The sequence below is a fragment of the Gossypium hirsutum genome, chromosome A02, assembly GCF_007990345.1.
Source record: "Gossypium hirsutum isolate 1008001.06 chromosome A02, Gossypium_hirsutum_v2.1, whole genome shotgun sequence".
Lineage (NCBI taxonomy): Eukaryota > Viridiplantae > Streptophyta > Magnoliopsida > Malvales > Malvaceae > Gossypium > Gossypium hirsutum.
The window spans coordinates 7,528,443-7,547,682 of record NC_053425.1 but is presented as its reverse complement, the minus strand read 5'-3'; the positions used below and the strand labels follow the sequence as shown (position 1 = coordinate 7,547,682).

Genomic DNA, 19,240 nt, shown 5'->3' with positions numbered 1-19,240 from the left:
AAAAAGATTGCTCAAACTTCCATGTGAGGCAAAATTATCTACCTTAAAGCCAATTCAGTTGATAAAAATTAATAAATTAACAATTTATTATAATGATTTCTACAGTTCAATAAAAGAAAAAGTTAGCAGCAAGCAATGTATTCATATCACACATTATGATATTATTCTAATAAAAATTGAAAAATATGAAATATTGCTAAATATTATAAAGTCAAAAAACAATATGACCCAAAAAGAAAACTTTTTAGGACATGATAATGAGATTATAGTAAACAAAAGTTCTAAGATCAGAAATAATTCATAGCACATTCAACATAATAGTACATTATACTAATAAACAATACCACAAACATCTTCCATCTTCCATTTCTTATAACAGCTCAGTGGTTTCTTCAAAATTCTATAATTATATAAAACTAAAGATTTAAAACACAAAATGGAAACCGAGTTTTGCATTCAAACTCCTACAGAGAAAAACAAAAGATTACTTCATTCACTTCTTTGACTTCCTAACTCCCCTGCATATGCCAAAAGTGATCCAAATTAGAGCTGCTGAAATAAAAGAAAAAATAATAATACAACATCATTGTCGTGCATCTTACTCGGCCTGTTGCGGTGCAGCTGCAGGTGCTGCTTTCACACCAGGTCCCTGAAATGATAAAGAAAACCAGCATTCAGTCGCAAAATAACCCAACTAGAAGCATCATCCAAATCAAAATCCATAAAAGGGCATGCCAATCTTCTAGACATCAAAATATAGCTTAGTATGTAAATGCTATGTTACCCAAACTCGGAAGTGACTTTTTAAATATGGGTATATACGCTGCTCAATATTTAACGTTTTCTGTATATTGTAAGATCATGCTAGAATGTATCAGACACAAGTGCACACAAGCCGCATGGATGAAGCAGTTAAGTGACATCAAAGTAACTGAGTGAAAGCAATACACTTCTAGCTTTCTTCTAAATACAATTTTGGTTCGACATCAATTCAATTCAGAACCCATGATTGATTTTATCATCACAGTATCAATATGGGAATCAAGACAGATGTTTAAATTACCTGTGCAAGGCGTTCTTCCCTTCTGGCCATCTTTCTCTCCCTGCTCGCCTTGTTCTTAGCTCGCTTGGCCTCAAACTGATCTGAGAGTGTCTTCTCTCTTGCCTTCTCAGCCTTGGACTTGTGGATGCTTTCCATCAAGACACGCTTGTTCTTAAATACATTACCCTTCACCTTCATGTACATGTCATGGTACATGTGCTTGTCAATCTTCTTGGATTCCCTGTACTTACGAAGCAAACGCCTTAGTACTCGCATTCTCCTCATCCAAAGGATCTTTGTAGGCAATCTTGCCTCCCTGGTACCCTTCCTCTTACCTGAAATTATTTGATCAGGATCATGTCTTGCTTACAATGAACTTTGAGGAACAAAGGAACCCAACCATCAATCAAACACAATAAAATATAGGCCACCAAACAGTGGATTAATCATACCATAGCCAGAATGACGACCCTTTCTCTTGGCCTCTTTCATTCTGCGTGCACGAGATCGGGAGTGAATCTTGGTAGGCTTCCGGATGACAAAACCATCCTTAACAAGTTTCCTAACATTCTGCCCTGCAACCAGTGATCAAAATCTTCAACATACTGAAACAAATACCGGAAGCAGCTTCACAAACAGGTATCGTAAGCACACAAGGCGAACCGCCAAAAATTATGTTCCGGTTCAGTTTAAAATACATTAGAACAAAAAACGAACGCCCTTAGGCCAAAAAAAGTGTTACAGAGCTAGTTCTTTGTTGTTTTAATTTTACGAACTAGTTTTCAAGAAATAACACTTCTAAAGCATTTTTAGTTGCATTTACTAGCTAGGAGTAAGTAGAAATTCAGATCTAAATCTATCATTTGTCGAAGGAACCAAACAAACCCTGCACAATCAAAGACAAAAATATAACAGCAAGGATATACATACATACACTACAGCATATTGGATTACAGATAGAAATGAATTGAACAAGTAGAGAGTGGGGAGCAACTTACTGGAGTTGGCCATGGAGATTTCATTGATTTCATTAGGATCAAGCCAAACCTTGCCACGGCCACACTTCAGGACGCTAGCGGCGAGCCGCTTCTGTAACTTCAAAGACACCATCGTTGTCTTCCTTTTCTCGTCTCCCTCCCGTCCGTGTGAGTTGAAAACTCTAGTGTTTTTGCAAAGAAGAAGGCGGAGGCGGCCTTTATAACCCTAAAGAAAATTCTTCTGTTAGGGTTAGGGTTTTTGTTGTGGATCTTGAAAACTAATTGAAAGGGAAAGGGTGGCCCAGCCTGTTTGATACTGGGCTTAATTTTTTTGTGCCCAATGCTTTCATGGGCCTAATTATAGCCCAAAATTCCGCAAACCTTTAAATAAATGCATTGTCACGAGTTAATTTAGATATCATCTTAATTGAAAAAATATTAAAAAGTCATTTATTTTATAAATCAACTTAACTTATATTGTTATAAGAATATTTTTAACTTATAAGGAAGTGAAATTCCTACAGATATTAAGAGAGAGTAATAAAATAGCAGATTGTTTGCGAAAAAGGTCCGAGATAAAATTGATCACTTAATTATTCATAAAGAATTATTGGGAAATGTGAAGAGTTTATTAAATGATGATATCCATTACTTTACATATACATTGTTTGATGGCGATTAGTATTGTTGTAATCCTAGCTTAAGGTTTTATTTTTTTTAAAGTATTTTTAACTTAGAATTTAATTTTAGCTATCTGAATTTAGTCGTTCTCTCCTAGTGTAGTAGAACTCTCCTCGAAGTTGTAGTGACATGTGATCGTTGCCGATGTTTTACCATTTTCTATTTTAGGATTTTCAACCGCGCTTTCGAGTTTTTGAGTTGAAATCTCTAAGTGTTTCTTTTTTTCTCCCTTTTGCTGGTCTCTTCTTTTCTCAAAAAGGTTTTTCTCCTTCGTCAGTTGTTTTTTGGTTATGTCTTGTCTGTTTGTCCCAGAATTGGCAGGGTGTGCCCCTCCTATAAGCTCTCGCTTCTCATTGCCTTTGGGTTTCAATTGAGAGCTAGGTTCCAATGGGCCTTGACTCTCATTTTCTCTCCAGTTTCTAATTTTATCTCAGATGGATTTTACTTTTCACTAATGAAGGTTTATGGGGTTGGTTGGCAATTAGGTTAATATAAAATGGCCGTCCGAATTTTGAATATTTTTGCGACATTAGGGGTTTGAGGTTGTGACATCACCTATAATTTTCAAAAAAAGTCATTATATATTAACTTAATTGCCAACCAAACCAATACCTATGATCATCAAACATACCAAATAACGTTTAGGCACAATTAAACACATATGCTTTAAGTAATACCACATTTCAACATATATACATACATATTCATTGGCCTAATTTAACCATTTAACACCATACATACATATATATATATATATATACCTTACACAATTCAAACCAAATCAATTCAAATGTCCATTTGCAAAATTCCTCAATTTAAATCTTATACCTTTACATGATTACTTAAATGATTCATATGTTTGAATTCAAAATGACATTTACCAATCCAAGGTTCCAAAACGATCATTCACATTATAAACCGACTCAATCTTAAGTATATATCATATATAAAAACATAAGGAACTATACAAACATTGTTGAGTCGAGAGCTGTGGTTTGAATGCTGAATCACTCCTCGAGTCTTCGAGATCTACTAATACCTACGCACAGAATAAACAAAGTACTGTATGTTGAGCGATAAAGCTTAATAATACTTTCATGATTCAAATCAATACAAACAAAAGCATTAACATGAAAAGAATATAATCAATATATATCAAGTTTCAACCATTTCATTTATCATTCATGTATCAAATACCAATATTATGTGAAATCTTATTTTACGAACCATATCCATATTTTATATGTATGAATACATGATATACCAATTTTTTGAATGTTTTGTAATTTTGTAATTATTTGTTGACTTAACATATAAGATAAATAGTGCCATAGTATTATGAAAGGTAGCCACGCCAACATTGTTAAAAAAATTAATGTTTTTGTAAACATTTTTGTTAAAAAATAAAAATAATTTGACTCTTTTTCAAAAAGTTGATGGCTAAATTTAATTTTTAAAAAAAGTATAAAGGTTAAATTCACTAAAGATAGATATAAACATTGAAGAATAAATTTATCATTATACCTTTAAAGAAATTTAATTCATTCCAAATTATAAGATATTTGTATTCTACACTTATTCTCAAATCTCGAGTTGAATTGAAAAATCTGCTATAAATTGAACAAGTTTTCCAATTTTCACAAGAAACAGTTGTTGATGAAAGTCATGTCTTCTATTATGAATTAATATACAGTAAATCTGGAAATTACAAAATGGATCAAATCGATGTTCTTGACATCAAATATAGTATTATAGTACACTTAGCTAAATCCACTACTAGTTTTTTGTTTTTTTGTTTTTTTTTACAGATATTCTCCATATTTCCATGAATTCGTCGACACGGACAGTGAGAATCCCGCTATGAGTTACAGTCAACCGCCTAACGGCAAGGCGGAGGGCTTTGGTAGCCGTGGTAAGCGACCCTGGCGTTCCGACAATTGGAACTGAAGGGCATGTCGTCATTTGGAGGACCGGCATATTGCAAGTTGACGTTGTCTAAGTGAATGCCCTGGCAAGGATTCGACGCGCTGCAAAGTAGATCAACTGCAACTTTGCTAGCTGAAGTTCCTCGGATGTTTATATAGTGAACGTCGCTGATTCGGACTTTCGATGGCTTCATGAAACAATAGAAAGAAAACAACTTTAATTTTATCATTGTCTAAAAGTTTACAGAGAGCTGAAATTGAAAAATAGCAATCGTAACATCACATTATGACAGTTAACCTGACTGTATTTCGTGTTTCCGTATTCTTGATCTATGATGATGGGGTTCTGAACTCGAGTCATGATCAGGTCTTGAAAAATTATGCCCGAAGCTTTACTTGGGGAGTCAGTTTTGTATGTTTTGATTCTAACACCGTTGTCCGTCTCTCTTAATGAGCAATTTTTCACGATGATCCCGCTAACATCTGCCTCATCGTCGTAGTGGCCAAGGCTACCGATGCTGTTATCAAACATATACATGCATAAATTTCAAAGAACTACTTGATTTAACAATATGATGACAGTATATATGGAATGTCCAACACAATACGTGATTCGTTCATTAGATATATTCGATAATCGGAATGAGGAACTAGATACCTGAAACCATGACCAGGGCCGCAAATGACTTTCTTGATGCTAATGTTGGTAGATCCATGGATCATCGAGACACAATCATCACCCGTAGCGATGACAGTTTTCGATATTTTAACGAGGTCTGATTTGCTCATGTGAATACCGTCGGTGTTGGGACTATCACCGGGGGCTTGCAAATCAACGCTGAAAATCCTAAAATTCCGACTCATGCTGATCATGATGTGGAACCCTTTGGGGTCAATGGATTTTATCCCACGGATCATCGCATCGGTTACCTTGATGAACTTCAATGTCTACAATCATACACAACAAAATTCAACCTCAACCATAAGCTCAACGATTTCGGGTTTTGTCTTGGGGACATGCTTCGGTACCTAAGTCAACAAATCTCATCGAAGCACGTCCCAAAAAGAAAACTCCGAAGTGTTTTTTTTGGAGAGGTGATTCGAAGCTTACAGCGGGCAAGCGGACGCAGTTCGACTTCCTGGCACAGTCATTGAAACCCCAAACCTGGGAACCTTGGCCATGGAAAGTACCACGTCCGGACACAATTAAACCATCAATGGCCTGAAATGTAATCCAATCCGTATCATCGTCTCCACCACCTCGATAATACGCCATATTAGATTGAGCTTTAACAATTCCATTAACTTGAATAATCAACAAAGATGGATTGGAACATGGACCTGAAAATAAAACAGGTCCCATTAAGAACTCGCCTTCAGGGATTACCATCATTGCATCTCCATGGAAATTACAAGCAGCTTCGAAAGTCCTTCTAAAATTCTGCAGAAAATCAAGCAAGCTTTCAATGCAAAAAATGAAAAAAGAACCCCATAATGTTTGTATGTATGTATGTATAAACTAAGCCATACGATTGAACTATCTGTCTTTCCATCAGGCTTTGCACCATAATCCAACACGTTGAAAGCTTTAACATCGGGACCGACGTCACCATTTTCGGCATCTTTAGCTTTATGTAAAGCCTCTGCTGCATTAAAAAGACCCTTGCATTGGCCACCATGGATGAGAACTAAGCACACCATCATAACAATGGCGAAAGCCGCCATTGCTGCAAATGAAGAAGCTATTTTTCTTCTTTTTTTTTTCTTTTTTAACAATGGAAAATTAATTGGTGCAAACCCTTTGTTTCGTTGTTATTTATAATGTATTTAAAGCCTTTTAAAACAAAGATTAAATCATCTGTCGGAAAATGGAGTACTACAAATTTGTAGTTTCAAGTTTGGTTGCCTTAGTTCCTGCAATGTCGGAAACAACCACTAATGAAACTAGAAGTCTTTGTTACTACATTAATTTTTTCGAACACTGAATCAACTTCATACCTACTGAATATTCACTTCTTAAGAATAGTTGCATGAAAGAACCGAATACGATGGGTTCGTAAATGAAACATCCATTTATAAACCTCTCAACCTTGGTTATTTTATATTGAATATATTTCAAACATCCATGGATTGATTGTTTTGGAAATTTCTGATGTGGCTTGAATGTGAAAAAGGTAAACTATCATGGAGGCCCATGTATTAAGAGTAAGATTGTTTTTTACCCCTCTACTAAAAAACTGAGTAAGTAAGTTCATATACGTTAGATGAAAGAGTAAATTGGTCCTTATATTAAAAATTTCATCCATTTTTTTTTGTTAAAAATTGGTTCTAGTATACAACATGAGGTACTCGTGGCACATCACATGTCACTATCTCGTTCTTTCATCAATCATGCCAATTTTTAATGGTACAAATTAATAGAAAAAATTTTTAACAGAAAGAACCAATTTGCTCTTTAATCTAATATATAGGGATTAAATTTTTTATTTTTTTGAGTAAAAGAAACAAAATATAAGGACCTCTATAATACTATAATACTTTTACCATGTGAAAAAGGACATTCTTAACCTAATTTTTTAAAATGAAGTTCCAATTTGTCCAACTAATTTCTATCTTAAACAAAACTAAAAGTCACCAGCTTTTTACTTTAAAAAAAGGGTCACAAGCTTTTACTCCTTTATTTCTTTCATTTTCTGAACCCTAGTCCAAAGCATTTTTCCTTTCCCTTGAGATTTGAGTGAAAGAAAAGTAGAGAGTAAACACAAGTTTATATTAATTAAAACTAATATTCATAACCACAAATAGATGCAATAGTAGATACATTTTGTCTTCAAAAAAGCATGTAAAGAAAATCATAAAAAAAATTAACTGATATTAGATTGGAAGATTTAGGTATTATTTTACTTAGAAGATTTCGTCGAATAATGAAAATTGAAGTGCAATAGCAAATTAGGTTCATGTCCAGAGAACACAACGTTGTTGCGGATCGGTTAGTCAAACTTAGCCTAATTTGAAAGTCGAGCTTACTAGTCTTTGATATAGCCCTGACTAAAATCCTTGAAGCCTTGCAATAAGATAAAACGAGTGGTGCTTTTAGGCAATTGAATTGATATAATTTGTACTTTATTTTTCACCAAAAAAATTTATTATTAGTATTATTATTATTATTATTATTATTATAAATTATCATGTAATTTATTTTAAGTGTAATTATTTATAATTATATATAAGTCACATGTTTAAATAATTATTGTAATTGAGTTACAATTTTTGCCATAAGGATTGAAATTTGAAGAATGACACAGGTAAATAGTTTTGATGGTTTTCAATTTTTTTACTTATTTTTTTTTATGTATTTTAATTATTTAGTTATGTAATTAAAATTTATATATACTACTAAAAACTATCAATATGAAAGCCTTAGGACTTGGTTCCTTTTATGAAAGTGTCCATGGCTTTTCTTTTTTCACATTATTGACATAAAGGTTAAATTTCAAATTTAATCCCTTTATCTTTTTAGATTATATAAAAGGAAGGCCTCAAGTGTCTATGGCTTTTTTTCTTTTTACTATTAACATAAAGTTCAAATTTAATCTTTATCTTTTTACACTATATAAAAATAGTCAAATTACAATTTCAGTCCTTATACTATAATCAAATTTGATGTTTATATTTATATTTTAACTTTTAACAACCTCGATGTTTAAATTGTGTATAACAAATGCACATGACTTCTTTATTATTATTATTATTTTACATTATTAACATGAATATCATATCTAATCACTTTATCTTTTTAGATTATATAAAAGAAAGCTCTCAAGTGTCGATTGCTTCTTTTTCTTTTTTACATTATTAACATAAAAGGTTAAATTTCAAATCTAATCCTTTTATCTCCTTATAAAAAAGGTCAAATTTCAATTTTAGTCTTTATATGACAATCAAATTTTGAAATTTAATCTTTATTTTTTAATTTCTTACACTATTCGGTACCTCAACATTTATATTATCATTAATCAGTCTAAATAATTTATTTCACTGAAACGCACCATTTGGGTGAGGAGGTCCATAAAAACCCTTCTCTTATTCTTCATTTGTTTATTTCTTATGTTGTTATTTTGCTGCTTTGCTTTCACTATTCTTTTGCTCAAGTCCTCTTGGTTTCACATCGTTTCTTTTCTTGTTCTCTCAAGTTTATTCTCAAGGTAAGAGTCTTTCCTTTATTGTTTTTGCTTTGTTGTTTGCGATGTCTTCTTCTGAAACTCAATCCAGTTCGTCGGAAGTTTCTGAGTTTTTGATGACCAAAAATCATAGGGGTGAAATGAGTTTTTCTGGTGTGCAGATAATTAATCATGAGCTACCCAAGTGGTACCATGTTTCCTTAAAAAGGCTAATTATGCCTTGGTTGGTGGTTCAATCCACATTGTGCATATCTTTCTCGATTAATTATTTGCACACCATTTAGGTATGTACTCTCTCCACCAATCGAGGCAATTCCACTTTGTGAACCTTCGGGGCAAATAATGTATGTTACTAATTGAAATACTTCAATACTAAGTAGTTGGGATGTGAAAGTTTCATATTTGAGAAAAAAAATACAATGGGTAATAAATAATTATGTATAAGCCCGTAGGAAGGGCCTACTTACATAATGTAAAAACTAATTGAATTTATCAGTAAAATTGTATTTGTCATGCATGTAAATTTTTGTACTGGTCAAATATCTCTATTATATCTATCTAAACGTGAAAGTTTCATATTTGAGAAAAAAATAACTAAGGGTAATAAATAATTATGTATAAGTCCATAGGAGGGGTCCACTTACATAATGTAAAAACTAATTGAATTTATCAATATAATATTTGTCATGCATGTAAATTTTAGAGTTGATCAAATATCTCTATCATATTGAATACTCTATATATTAATATATATTCAACAATGGAATTTTTTTTTACATAAAACAAATAGTTTTAAGTTTTAAGTTTACATTAAAATTGACGTGCATAATCTACATAAATAGACCGTGAAATATAGCGGTTGGATCGTTAAAATATTAATCATATAAATAGTTATTGTGTTAAAATTGTGTGACCCAAATTCTAAAAGATTGCTTGCAAGTCAAGTTAAACAAAATATATTTTCTTTCTAGAAGATTTAGTGTTTATTAATATAATATATTTAGCATTTATTAACATAATTTATTTGACCTACAAATTTAGCCTATAAATATGCTCTTTTACAACCTTAGAAAATACACCCCTTAGAGATTAGAACTCATAACACTTTTGAAAAATTTTGTGTTTATGTTTTGAAGGTTCTTTGTTTTTCGGGTTTTGGGGTTTAGTTTTTATTTCCATCTTTGTATTTTTCGTTCTTTTTCCATTATAATAAAATTATCTTTGCCTGTGGTTTTTTATCCTCTTTGGAGGGTTTTTCCACGTTAAATTTGTGTGTTCAATTTCTCAATTTCTTTCGCTATTTTTACTTATTCGTTGCTTAATCGGGTCGATCCCCAACAAGTGGTATCAAAGCTAGTTCAATTTTCGCATATCAACCCATTTAGAGATGGAAACAATAAGGTTTGACATTGAGAAATTCAATGGTGTCACAAATTTCAATTTGTGGCAAGTTCAGATGATGGCAATTCTTGTTCAGACTGGCCTAAAAAAGGTCATTACCGGGAAAAAGCTCGAGAATCTAGATTAGTTAGAATGAGAAGAGCTTGATGAAAAGGCCCTATCTGCAATCCAATTATGCCTCGCTAATAGGGTATTGCAGGAGGTATTGATGAAGAAGATCTCATTTGCCTTGTGGAAAAGGTTAGAAACTCTTTTTGCAACTAAGCCTTTAGCTAACTGTTTATTGTTGAAACAACGTCTATTTACGTTTTGTATGAACAAAAGTGAGCTTCTTAGAGATCACATCAGTCAAATCATTACACTTTTAAATGATTTAAATAACGCTGAGGTTCAGATTGACGATGAAGATCATGCTATGCTATTATTGTGTTCTTTATCCCCTTCATACAAGTCTTTCAGGGAGACACTAATTTATGGCAGAGATAAAGTCTCGTTCGAAGATGTGAAGGGTCATTTGTTGAGTAAAGACAAACTCGACAATAAGTTTGGTTCGGATAGTAAGGCAAATAGGCAAGCTTCCATTTTGGTAGCATCAAAGAAGCGAGACAAAAGGTGTCGCTATTGTAAAAAGTTAGGGCACGTCAAAGTAGATTGTTATAAATTGCAAAATAAAAGGGCTACTGAGTAACTGTGCTAATTTGGCTGACGAAAACGGTGATGATTTCTTGTTAGTGTCAATGAGCGAAAGCTCCGAGCTTACGTCCGAGTGGATCCTAGATTCAGGATGTTCTTTCCACATGTGTCCTAATAGAGAATGGTTCTCCACATACATTTTAGTTGAAGGTAGAGTTGTGCGCATAGGAAATGATTCATCTAATAAGGTAATCAGTATTGGTACTGTTAAAATTAGGATGCACGATGGGACGATTAGGACACTCTTAGATGTTAGGTATGTACATGATTTATGAAAGAATCTCATCTCTTTGAGTATTTTAGACTCGAAAGGTTGCAAAATCAACATCGAGTCAAGCAACATTAAGGTGTCTCATAGGGCTCTCATTTTGTTAAAAGGTAAAAGGATTGGAAGCCTTTATATTCTAAAAGGTTCTACAGTGACCGGTGAAATCGGACGTCCCTCATCTGTTACGGAGTTGAAGTAAACTCATTTGGAGTGAAGGCAACTTGATCATAAGAGGGAAAAAGGTATGATTGTTTCGTTGAAGAGAGGTTCTCTTTTGGATGCAGGTTTTGAAAAGTTAGGGCATTGTGTTCGTGAAAATTAGACCCGGGTTAGTTTTGATTTGGCAGTGCACAAGTCGAAGGCTAGAAGTCTTCCAGCTTATAAGCACAGATTCAACTCAGTTAATTCCTTGCATAGTTCAATATAGGCTCGTGGCGGGCTTTGGCAAAGATGACGTTGTAAGAATTCGTATCAAGTGGAGATTGTTAGAGTTGTGTAACCCAAATTCTAAGAGATTGCTTGCAAGTCAAGTTAAACAAAATATATTTTCTTTCTAAAAGATTTAGTATTTGTTAGTATAATATATTTAGCATTTATTAACATAGTTTATTTGACCTACAAATTTAACCTATAAATAGGTTATTAACAACCTTAGAAAATACACCCTTAGATATTAGAACTCATAAAACTTTTGGAGAATTTTGTGTTTACGTTTTGAGAGTTCTTCATTTTTCAGGTTTCGAGGTTTAGTTTTTATTTCCATCTTTGTACTTTTCATTCTTTTGCCATTATAGTAAAATTATCTTTACCCATGGTTTTTTATCCTTTTTGGAGGGGGTTTTTCACGTTAAATTTGTGTGTTCAATTTCTCAAATTCTTCCGCTATTTTTACTTGTTTGTTGCATAATCGGATCGATCCTTAACTATTATAGAAGTGTGTACAACTACTTTAGCTTTTACACGGTGTAAGTGAACCATTCCCCCATATGTATGTATGTATGTATGTATGTTATATCCCTACCTCAATTTGAACCCGGTTGGGCTTGGATCCTTCATTGGGCCTTCACTTCTCCTATAAATAGCCAAGATACCACTTAGTAAAGGGACTCCTCTCCACTTAAAATCTTAATATGCTAAGCATTCATTTTGAGCCCTCTACCTGTCCGACTCTTGACCTTAGAGTGGGTGAACCAACCTTCTTTTACATTGCCCTCTACTTCTTCTCCACTTTTATTGATACTATATATCAACAATTATATACAAAATAATTAATTTAAAGTTCAAATTCATATTCATACTACTATATATAAAAGAAAGGCGCCTTCCTTATTTGACACATGCCCTTGCTTTTTTTCTTTTTCATTATTAACAATAATGGTTAAAATTCAAATCTAATCTCTTTACATTTTAATTATACAAAAATAGTCAATTTTCAAATTCCATCTCTATATATGTTAAAATTTGATATTTGTTTTTTATACTTTAGTTTTTGACATAATTTGGTATCTCAGAATAACATTTTTATGACATGATAATTGCGCGAGTGTAATATCCTGATTTTGGGCCTAGTCGGAATGGTGATTTTGAGACCACAAATTCGAGATAGAAATAATTATTTTATAATTATTTTGAGGTATATGATATGATTTCATGATTTTTTGAAAATTTCATGAAGAAATTCTATGCATAAAGTGCTTAATTTAAAGTTATGGACTAAATTGAAAAAATTGTAAAACTTGTGTTCTAGAAGCATTTTGCATAAAATTGAATTAGATTATTAATTAGAGGTCCTTAAAGAGTAATTTTACCAATTTATAAAAAAATTTGGACAAAAATGGGCTTGGAAGGGTAAAAATTTAAAGAAAAGTAAAAAGGGCATTTTGGTCATTTAGGGGTAAAATGAATTAAATGACAAATTTTAAAACCCAAATGTGTCCATATTCAACCCCATGGCCGAATATAGCAAGGAGAAACCATGGCTAGGGTTTTTCAAGCTTCCAAGCTCGATTGTAAGTCCGTTCTAGCCTCGTTTTAATGTTTTTTACGTTTTTGGAGTCCCGGTAACTTGATTTAGCTTATGCTAGCAATAATTCAACCTAGGGTTCATAATTGGAAAAATACCCATAGGTGAAATTTGTGTATTTTGGTGTTTTATGATAGAATATGAGGTTTTAAATTATGTTAGACAACTTGTGTCACTCGGTTTTAAGTGAAAACGAATAAAAGGGCTTAATCGGTAAAAATACCTAATAGTCATAAGTACATGTTAGAGTGAGAATTTGATGTTGCTATAGAAGGGAAAAATGATTAGCATGTCATAAAACATAAGAAAATAGACTGAAGTTTAATTTACGAGCTTTGGGGAAAAAGTGAAAATATGCAAAAGTTTAGGGGCAAAACTGTAATTTTTCCAAAATATGATTTTGGGTCAATTTGAATAATGTGAGTCCTAATTAGACTATATTTTATATGATAGAGCAAGGAAAACTGAAATTCGGGCTAAAATGGGGAAAATACCAAGTTGTGGACGAAATGGTAAAAGTAGCCATTTTCGCATACGAGGTAAGTTCATATGTAAATGTTGGTAACATAATTATTATTTTAAATGTTTTAATGTTATTTAAATGATATGATAATTATTATGAAATATTATACTTGTGATAATTGTTTGATAATATGTCAAATTATGTGATATACTTGGAAAATGTGAAATACTACCGAGTATCGGTATCGACATTCTGTAGAAGATGGTTGAGACACATGATTGGGAAAAAGGTCCCGTTGAACCTTAGGAATGGATTAGGATACAAGTGACATGTCACTGGGATATTTGGGCATCCGATCTCGTTGAGTTGAGTCCGAGTTCACTTATGGATGCGAATGTCCGAGCTCGTTGAGTTGAGTCCGAGTTCGTGAGATGTAACTAGGCATCTGAGCTCGTTGATTTGAGTCCGAGTTCACTTATGGATGCGAATGCCCGAGCTCATTGAGTTGAGTCCGAGTTCGCTTATGGGCGGGTTACATGGTAGCTTAGCTACATATGTGGCACTTATGTGCAAACTTTCCATGTATCCGAATTATATTCCGATGTGTTCAACGGGTAAAGTTCTACTCAAATGGAGGAATACTCGAGATGAAAGGGACGCATTAGTAAGTGTTGTGAAATGGATACTTTGAACATGTATGTACTTAACCCTCGGGTTGAAAACTCAATATAACAACAATATGGTAAGATGATAAATGAAAATATGATATGAATGTCTTGGTGATGATTATGCAAATGATGTTTTATGTTTGCTTATATGGTTATGTTACTTGCTATTTGCATGTGAACTTACTAAGCATTTATGCTTACTCCCTCCTTTTCATTCCTTGTAGTTTTGACAAGCCAACTCGGAAATCGGGAACGGTCGGAGGCTCGCTCACACTATCCGTATACCATCTTGGCATAATGGCTTGTATATTTTGGGTATGGCATGTATAGCATTATAATCATTTTGTATATATGGTCTTATGATATGGTTATTGAGTGGTATGGAAATGCTTGGTAATGATTAGCCATTGGAATGGCTAATCATGATCATATTTAATGTTATGAATGTCAAATTGCCAGCTAATCCATGGAAACCATGAAATAGATAAAATTTACCATAAAATAGATTCAGACAGCAGTAGTGACGTGAATTTGAAAAATCACTAAAAATAGTAGAAATGGAATTAAATGATAAATAAGTATGGAATCGAAGCTTGATGAGTCTATTTTCATATGGAAGAAAAAAAACAGGTATATGAGTTATATTTTGTGAGATATTTAAGTTTTGGTGGAATAGGGTCAGAGTGATCTCTGTATCCCCTGTTCTGACTTTAAAAATTCACTACAAATTGTACAAAAAGAATTAGGAGTTTTATTTTACATGTATGAAATCCTTATTTAGTCTAGTTTTATAAGAAATAAACGGCATAGTCATTGAAACTCTGTACAGGGAGATATCTAATTCGTAATACACAGGGGTCAGAGTAGTCGAACCCTGAAACAGGGGAGGCTTTAACTAATAAACTGTACTAATTGGCTGGACCAAAAATTCTAAAAAAAATATTAGTAGATAGATATATGAGTCTAGTTTCAGGAAAAATTTACAGAATTGGATTTCGAGTTTCGGAACTCGAGATATGAATTTTTAAGCGACTATAACGCAGATTGTCAACTTGTCTGGAAGTTTTAAAAATAAATTGTTTGAGCTGTTAAATTAATGAATTAAGTTTAGTAACACCTCAAGCTCGACTCTGGCGACGGTCTTGGGCGTGAGGGTGTTACAGCGAGTATCTTTTTTTTAAAAAAATTTTAGAATGCCACAGCTATAAAATTAACAGAAGAATTTTAACAACGTTAATAACTAGAATTAAAATTTTAAATTAAAAAAATAAAGAAACTAAATATCAATTTAAACATCAATATATTTAATTGAAAAATAGTTATGTGAATAAAAAACCATACTAGTTAGAAATTAAGTGAATGTACTAACATCAATTTATTCAAATTGAAATCTCACTTTATCAATTAATGTCGTGATAAGTTGGGGAGAGATTGGACTTTTAACATCTTAATTTTTCACAACAAAATAAATAAATAAATAAATAAATAAATAATTCTATTTCTTGTAGAATGGTATGAAAACTATACATGATATAAACAAGGACACTAAGTGAGTTTAGGATGACAAAACTCGATGAATTTTGAAATAATTCGATTTAAATGACAAGTTTTTTTTTTTTAATGGTGGAGGCGGAAAAGGGTGCAAGGATGAAGTCAAAAAAGTTTTTGATCTATAAATTTTAAATGTAGTTTTATCATTATATTAGCTAATATCTTTATAATTTTTAAAGAATTAATTTAAAATCTTATCATTTTTTAAAGGAAAAAGTATAATTTTACTATTATTAATTTATAATTTTATATATTTTAAACATAAAAAAAATATAATTTTTCAAACTATAAGGATCAAGACACTTACATTCTCTCCCACCCTTGGTAGGATGTGATAGAATAGTGTTTTTTTTAAAGGTAGATAATGATATTTTTGAATTGTTATTTTTAGGGTAAACTATTAAAATAGTTATTTTTATTTGTCTCATGTTATATTTTAGTTATTTATGTTTAAAATGTTACATTTTAGTCACTTATGTTATAGTGTTGTAACATTTTGGTCACATAGTCATTAATTGCCTTTAACAGTGTAACGGTAAACTAACGTGGCACGTTAAATCATCATTTCAAACGAAAATTTTAGATTAAATTCTATAATTGGTCCCTATATTTTTTCATTTTAAGCAATTTAATTTTTTCCTTTTATGTTCTTTTAACTTTCTTTTTTTTTCTTTATTTTTCATTCACTTCTGCTTCTCCCTCTGTTTTCCTCCCTTCTTCGTTTCTTTTAACATAGTTTTCTATATTTTCTATTTGTTAAATCTAGTCCACAAACTCGCCTTTCTCGAAAAAAAATTAAATTGTTCAAAAAAAATAAAAGTATAGTAATTAGTTTTAACAAATGGAAAACATAGAAAATTTATGTTAAAATAAATGGAGAATGGAGAAAAGCAGAGGGAGAAGAAAAAGAGAATGGAAAATAAAAGAAAATAAAGGAAAGTTAAAATAATATAAAAGAAAAAAATTACTTAAAACAAAAAATATGAGGACCGATTGTATAAATTAATCTAAAATTTTTGTTTGAAATGATGATTTAACGTGTCACATCAGCTTACCATTACACCATTAATGGCTTAGTGACTAAAATGTTACAACATGATAACATAAGTAACTAAAACGTAACATTTCAAACATAAGTGATTAAAATGTAACATAAGATAAATAAAAGTGACTATTTTGATAGTTTACCCTTATTTTTAGTATTTACCATTATATTAAGCAATTGAATTTTGATATTGTTGAGGTTAATTACATCATTTGCAAATGATAAAAAATGTGGAATTTTTTTTAATACAATATAAACCAAAGGTGAGCTAGAACAATTTTTTAAGGGCGAATGAAATTTTAATTTTTACAGCCTATATCTTTATAATTTTTAAAGGGTTAAATTAAATTTTCATAATTTTAAGGAGGGCTAAAATAAAATTTTATCTTTATTAATTTAAAATTTTTAAAAAAATTTAAAAGCTTAAATAGTAATCTTATATTTTAGGGAGTCGGGCCCTACTAGCCCCTAGATTTACCTCTGATATAAACACAGTATAATTATTTATTTTATGCATATATTTATGTATTCGAGTTTTTTAATGTATTATATAAATTGATACATTTTTACTAATTGATAATAATTAGTTTTGTGCATATATTAATTCATTAGAATATTTGTCTCATTTTCATATTATCTTTAGTTTTATGTTTTAATTATTTTATTATATTATATTCTTTTTGTCATGATCCAACATTATTCTGATTTTGTAACACGTGATATTTTTAAAAATATAAAATAAAAAATAAAAATATTTATCGCTTTTATTTTTCATTCAAAAAATTTGGGCCACGGAAAATTTAAAAAATTTGTTAAAAATATCCAAACCAAATTTTCAACAATAAAATCCAGATTTTGGCTTCCATTTTTCATTTTAAACTTTGATTTTGATTCCTTTTTCATCATTATTGAAAACTCATATATTATTTTTCTTAAAAATAATTTTATCTGTTTTTTTATATACTTTACATAAATAGTTAATATTGATTGAACTTTTACAATGAAAAAAGTTTCATATAAACCATGAAACTCAGATACTAAGAAAGCTAAATAAAAAAAAGGGTAAACTTAAAAAATAATCACTTTTGTTTGCCTCAAGTTACATTTTAGTCATTTATGTTTAAAATGTTACGTTTTAGTCACTTATGTTATTATTTTGTTACGAAGTGATCACTCTTCCGTTAAGTTCCGTTATCTCCCTAACGGTAATCCTACGTGGCAGTCCAACTAAATTTTAAGTTCATCTGTTAATACATACTTCATCCGGCTAAATTATGCATTTGATTTACTATTAACAGATAATTTGGTCAGATAAAGTATGTATTAATAGATATACTCATACATCCTCCGAGTTACGAATGTAAATTGTATAATGACTTACATTAAAAATGTGCAAACGTTGAGGGCGAATTTTGGACTTTCTTATTCTGGGTGTTTGCTTGTTACAAAACCGAGTATTAAAAACAACTTTACAATATTACCAACTTTAATAGACTATAAAATCTAGTTGGACTGCCACGTAGGATTACCGTTAGGGAGATAATGGAACTTAATGGAAGAGTGATCACTTCGTAACAAAATAATAACATAAGTGACTAAAACAAAACATTTCAAACATAAGTGACTAAAATGTAACCTGAAGCGAACAAAAATAACTATTTTTGTAGTTTACCTTAGAAAGAAAATAGGAAGAGTACTGCAAAGAAAATTTATCTAACAATTAAAAAACTACATTAAAGGAGAACAAAGAATAACAAGGAGTGTACCAACTTAAAAAAAAGTATAATTTATATAGGGAAAAATGTAATGGAGATTCTTGTATTAGGAGTCAAATTGTATTATACTCCTCTACTAAAAATGGGTAAATTAGTCCATGTATATTATATTAAAGAGTAAACTGGTCATTATGTTAAAAATTTAATCAATTTCTACTTTTAAGAATGGTCCTTGTACATCAGCATAAGGTGCAAGTAGCACACCACATGTAACTGTTTAGTTATTTTGTCAGTTTTTACTAGTAGAAATGAGCCAAATTTTTTACAGCAAATAATTAATTTGTTCTTTTACCTACGTATAGAGACTAATTTACTTTTTCTTTTTTTTTAATAAAAGAGACCAAATGCAATCTGCTCATAATATATGAATCTCTATACTTTTACCATTATATAGTTTACAAGCACTCCATAAATTTTTATAGGCTTTTTTTCACGATTTAATCTTTTATTTTCTTGCTTTAGTACTTAAATTTTTCTCAGTGCCTAAATTATCTTTTCGTTATAATTTTTCTTTTCAAATTTTTAATAGCGTTAAATAAAACAAATA

At 31.2% G+C, this 19,240-nt stretch overlaps 2 protein-coding genes across 2 annotated transcripts; both read right to left on the bottom strand.

Moving 5' to 3' along the window:
- Positions 1 to 341: 341 nt before the first annotated feature.
- On the bottom strand, positions 342 to 2,268 carry LOC107933243 (60S ribosomal protein L19-1). The gene is made up of 5 exons (XM_016865401.2): positions 2,041 to 2,268; positions 1,495 to 1,617; positions 1,064 to 1,377; positions 603 to 649; positions 342 to 518 (listed from the first exon to the last, which is right to left on the bottom strand). The coding sequence occupies exons 1-5, from the start codon at positions 2,150 to 2,152 to the stop codon at positions 494 to 496; spliced, it is 621 nt and encodes a 206-aa protein (XP_016720890.1). The 5' UTR covers positions 2,153 to 2,268; the 3' UTR covers positions 342 to 493.
- A 2,085-nt stretch (positions 2,269 to 4,353) lies between these two features.
- On the bottom strand, positions 4,354 to 6,426 carry LOC107933231 (exopolygalacturonase). The gene is made up of 5 exons (XM_016865389.2): positions 6,156 to 6,426; positions 5,737 to 6,066; positions 5,284 to 5,573; positions 4,924 to 5,143; positions 4,354 to 4,813 (listed from the first exon to the last, which is right to left on the bottom strand). Exons 1-5 carry the CDS (start codon positions 6,348 to 6,350, stop codon positions 4,580 to 4,582), a joined length of 1,269 nt encoding a protein of 422 aa, XP_016720878.2. The 5' UTR covers positions 6,351 to 6,426; the 3' UTR covers positions 4,354 to 4,579.
- Between the last annotated feature and the right edge of the window lie 12,814 nt (positions 6,427 to 19,240).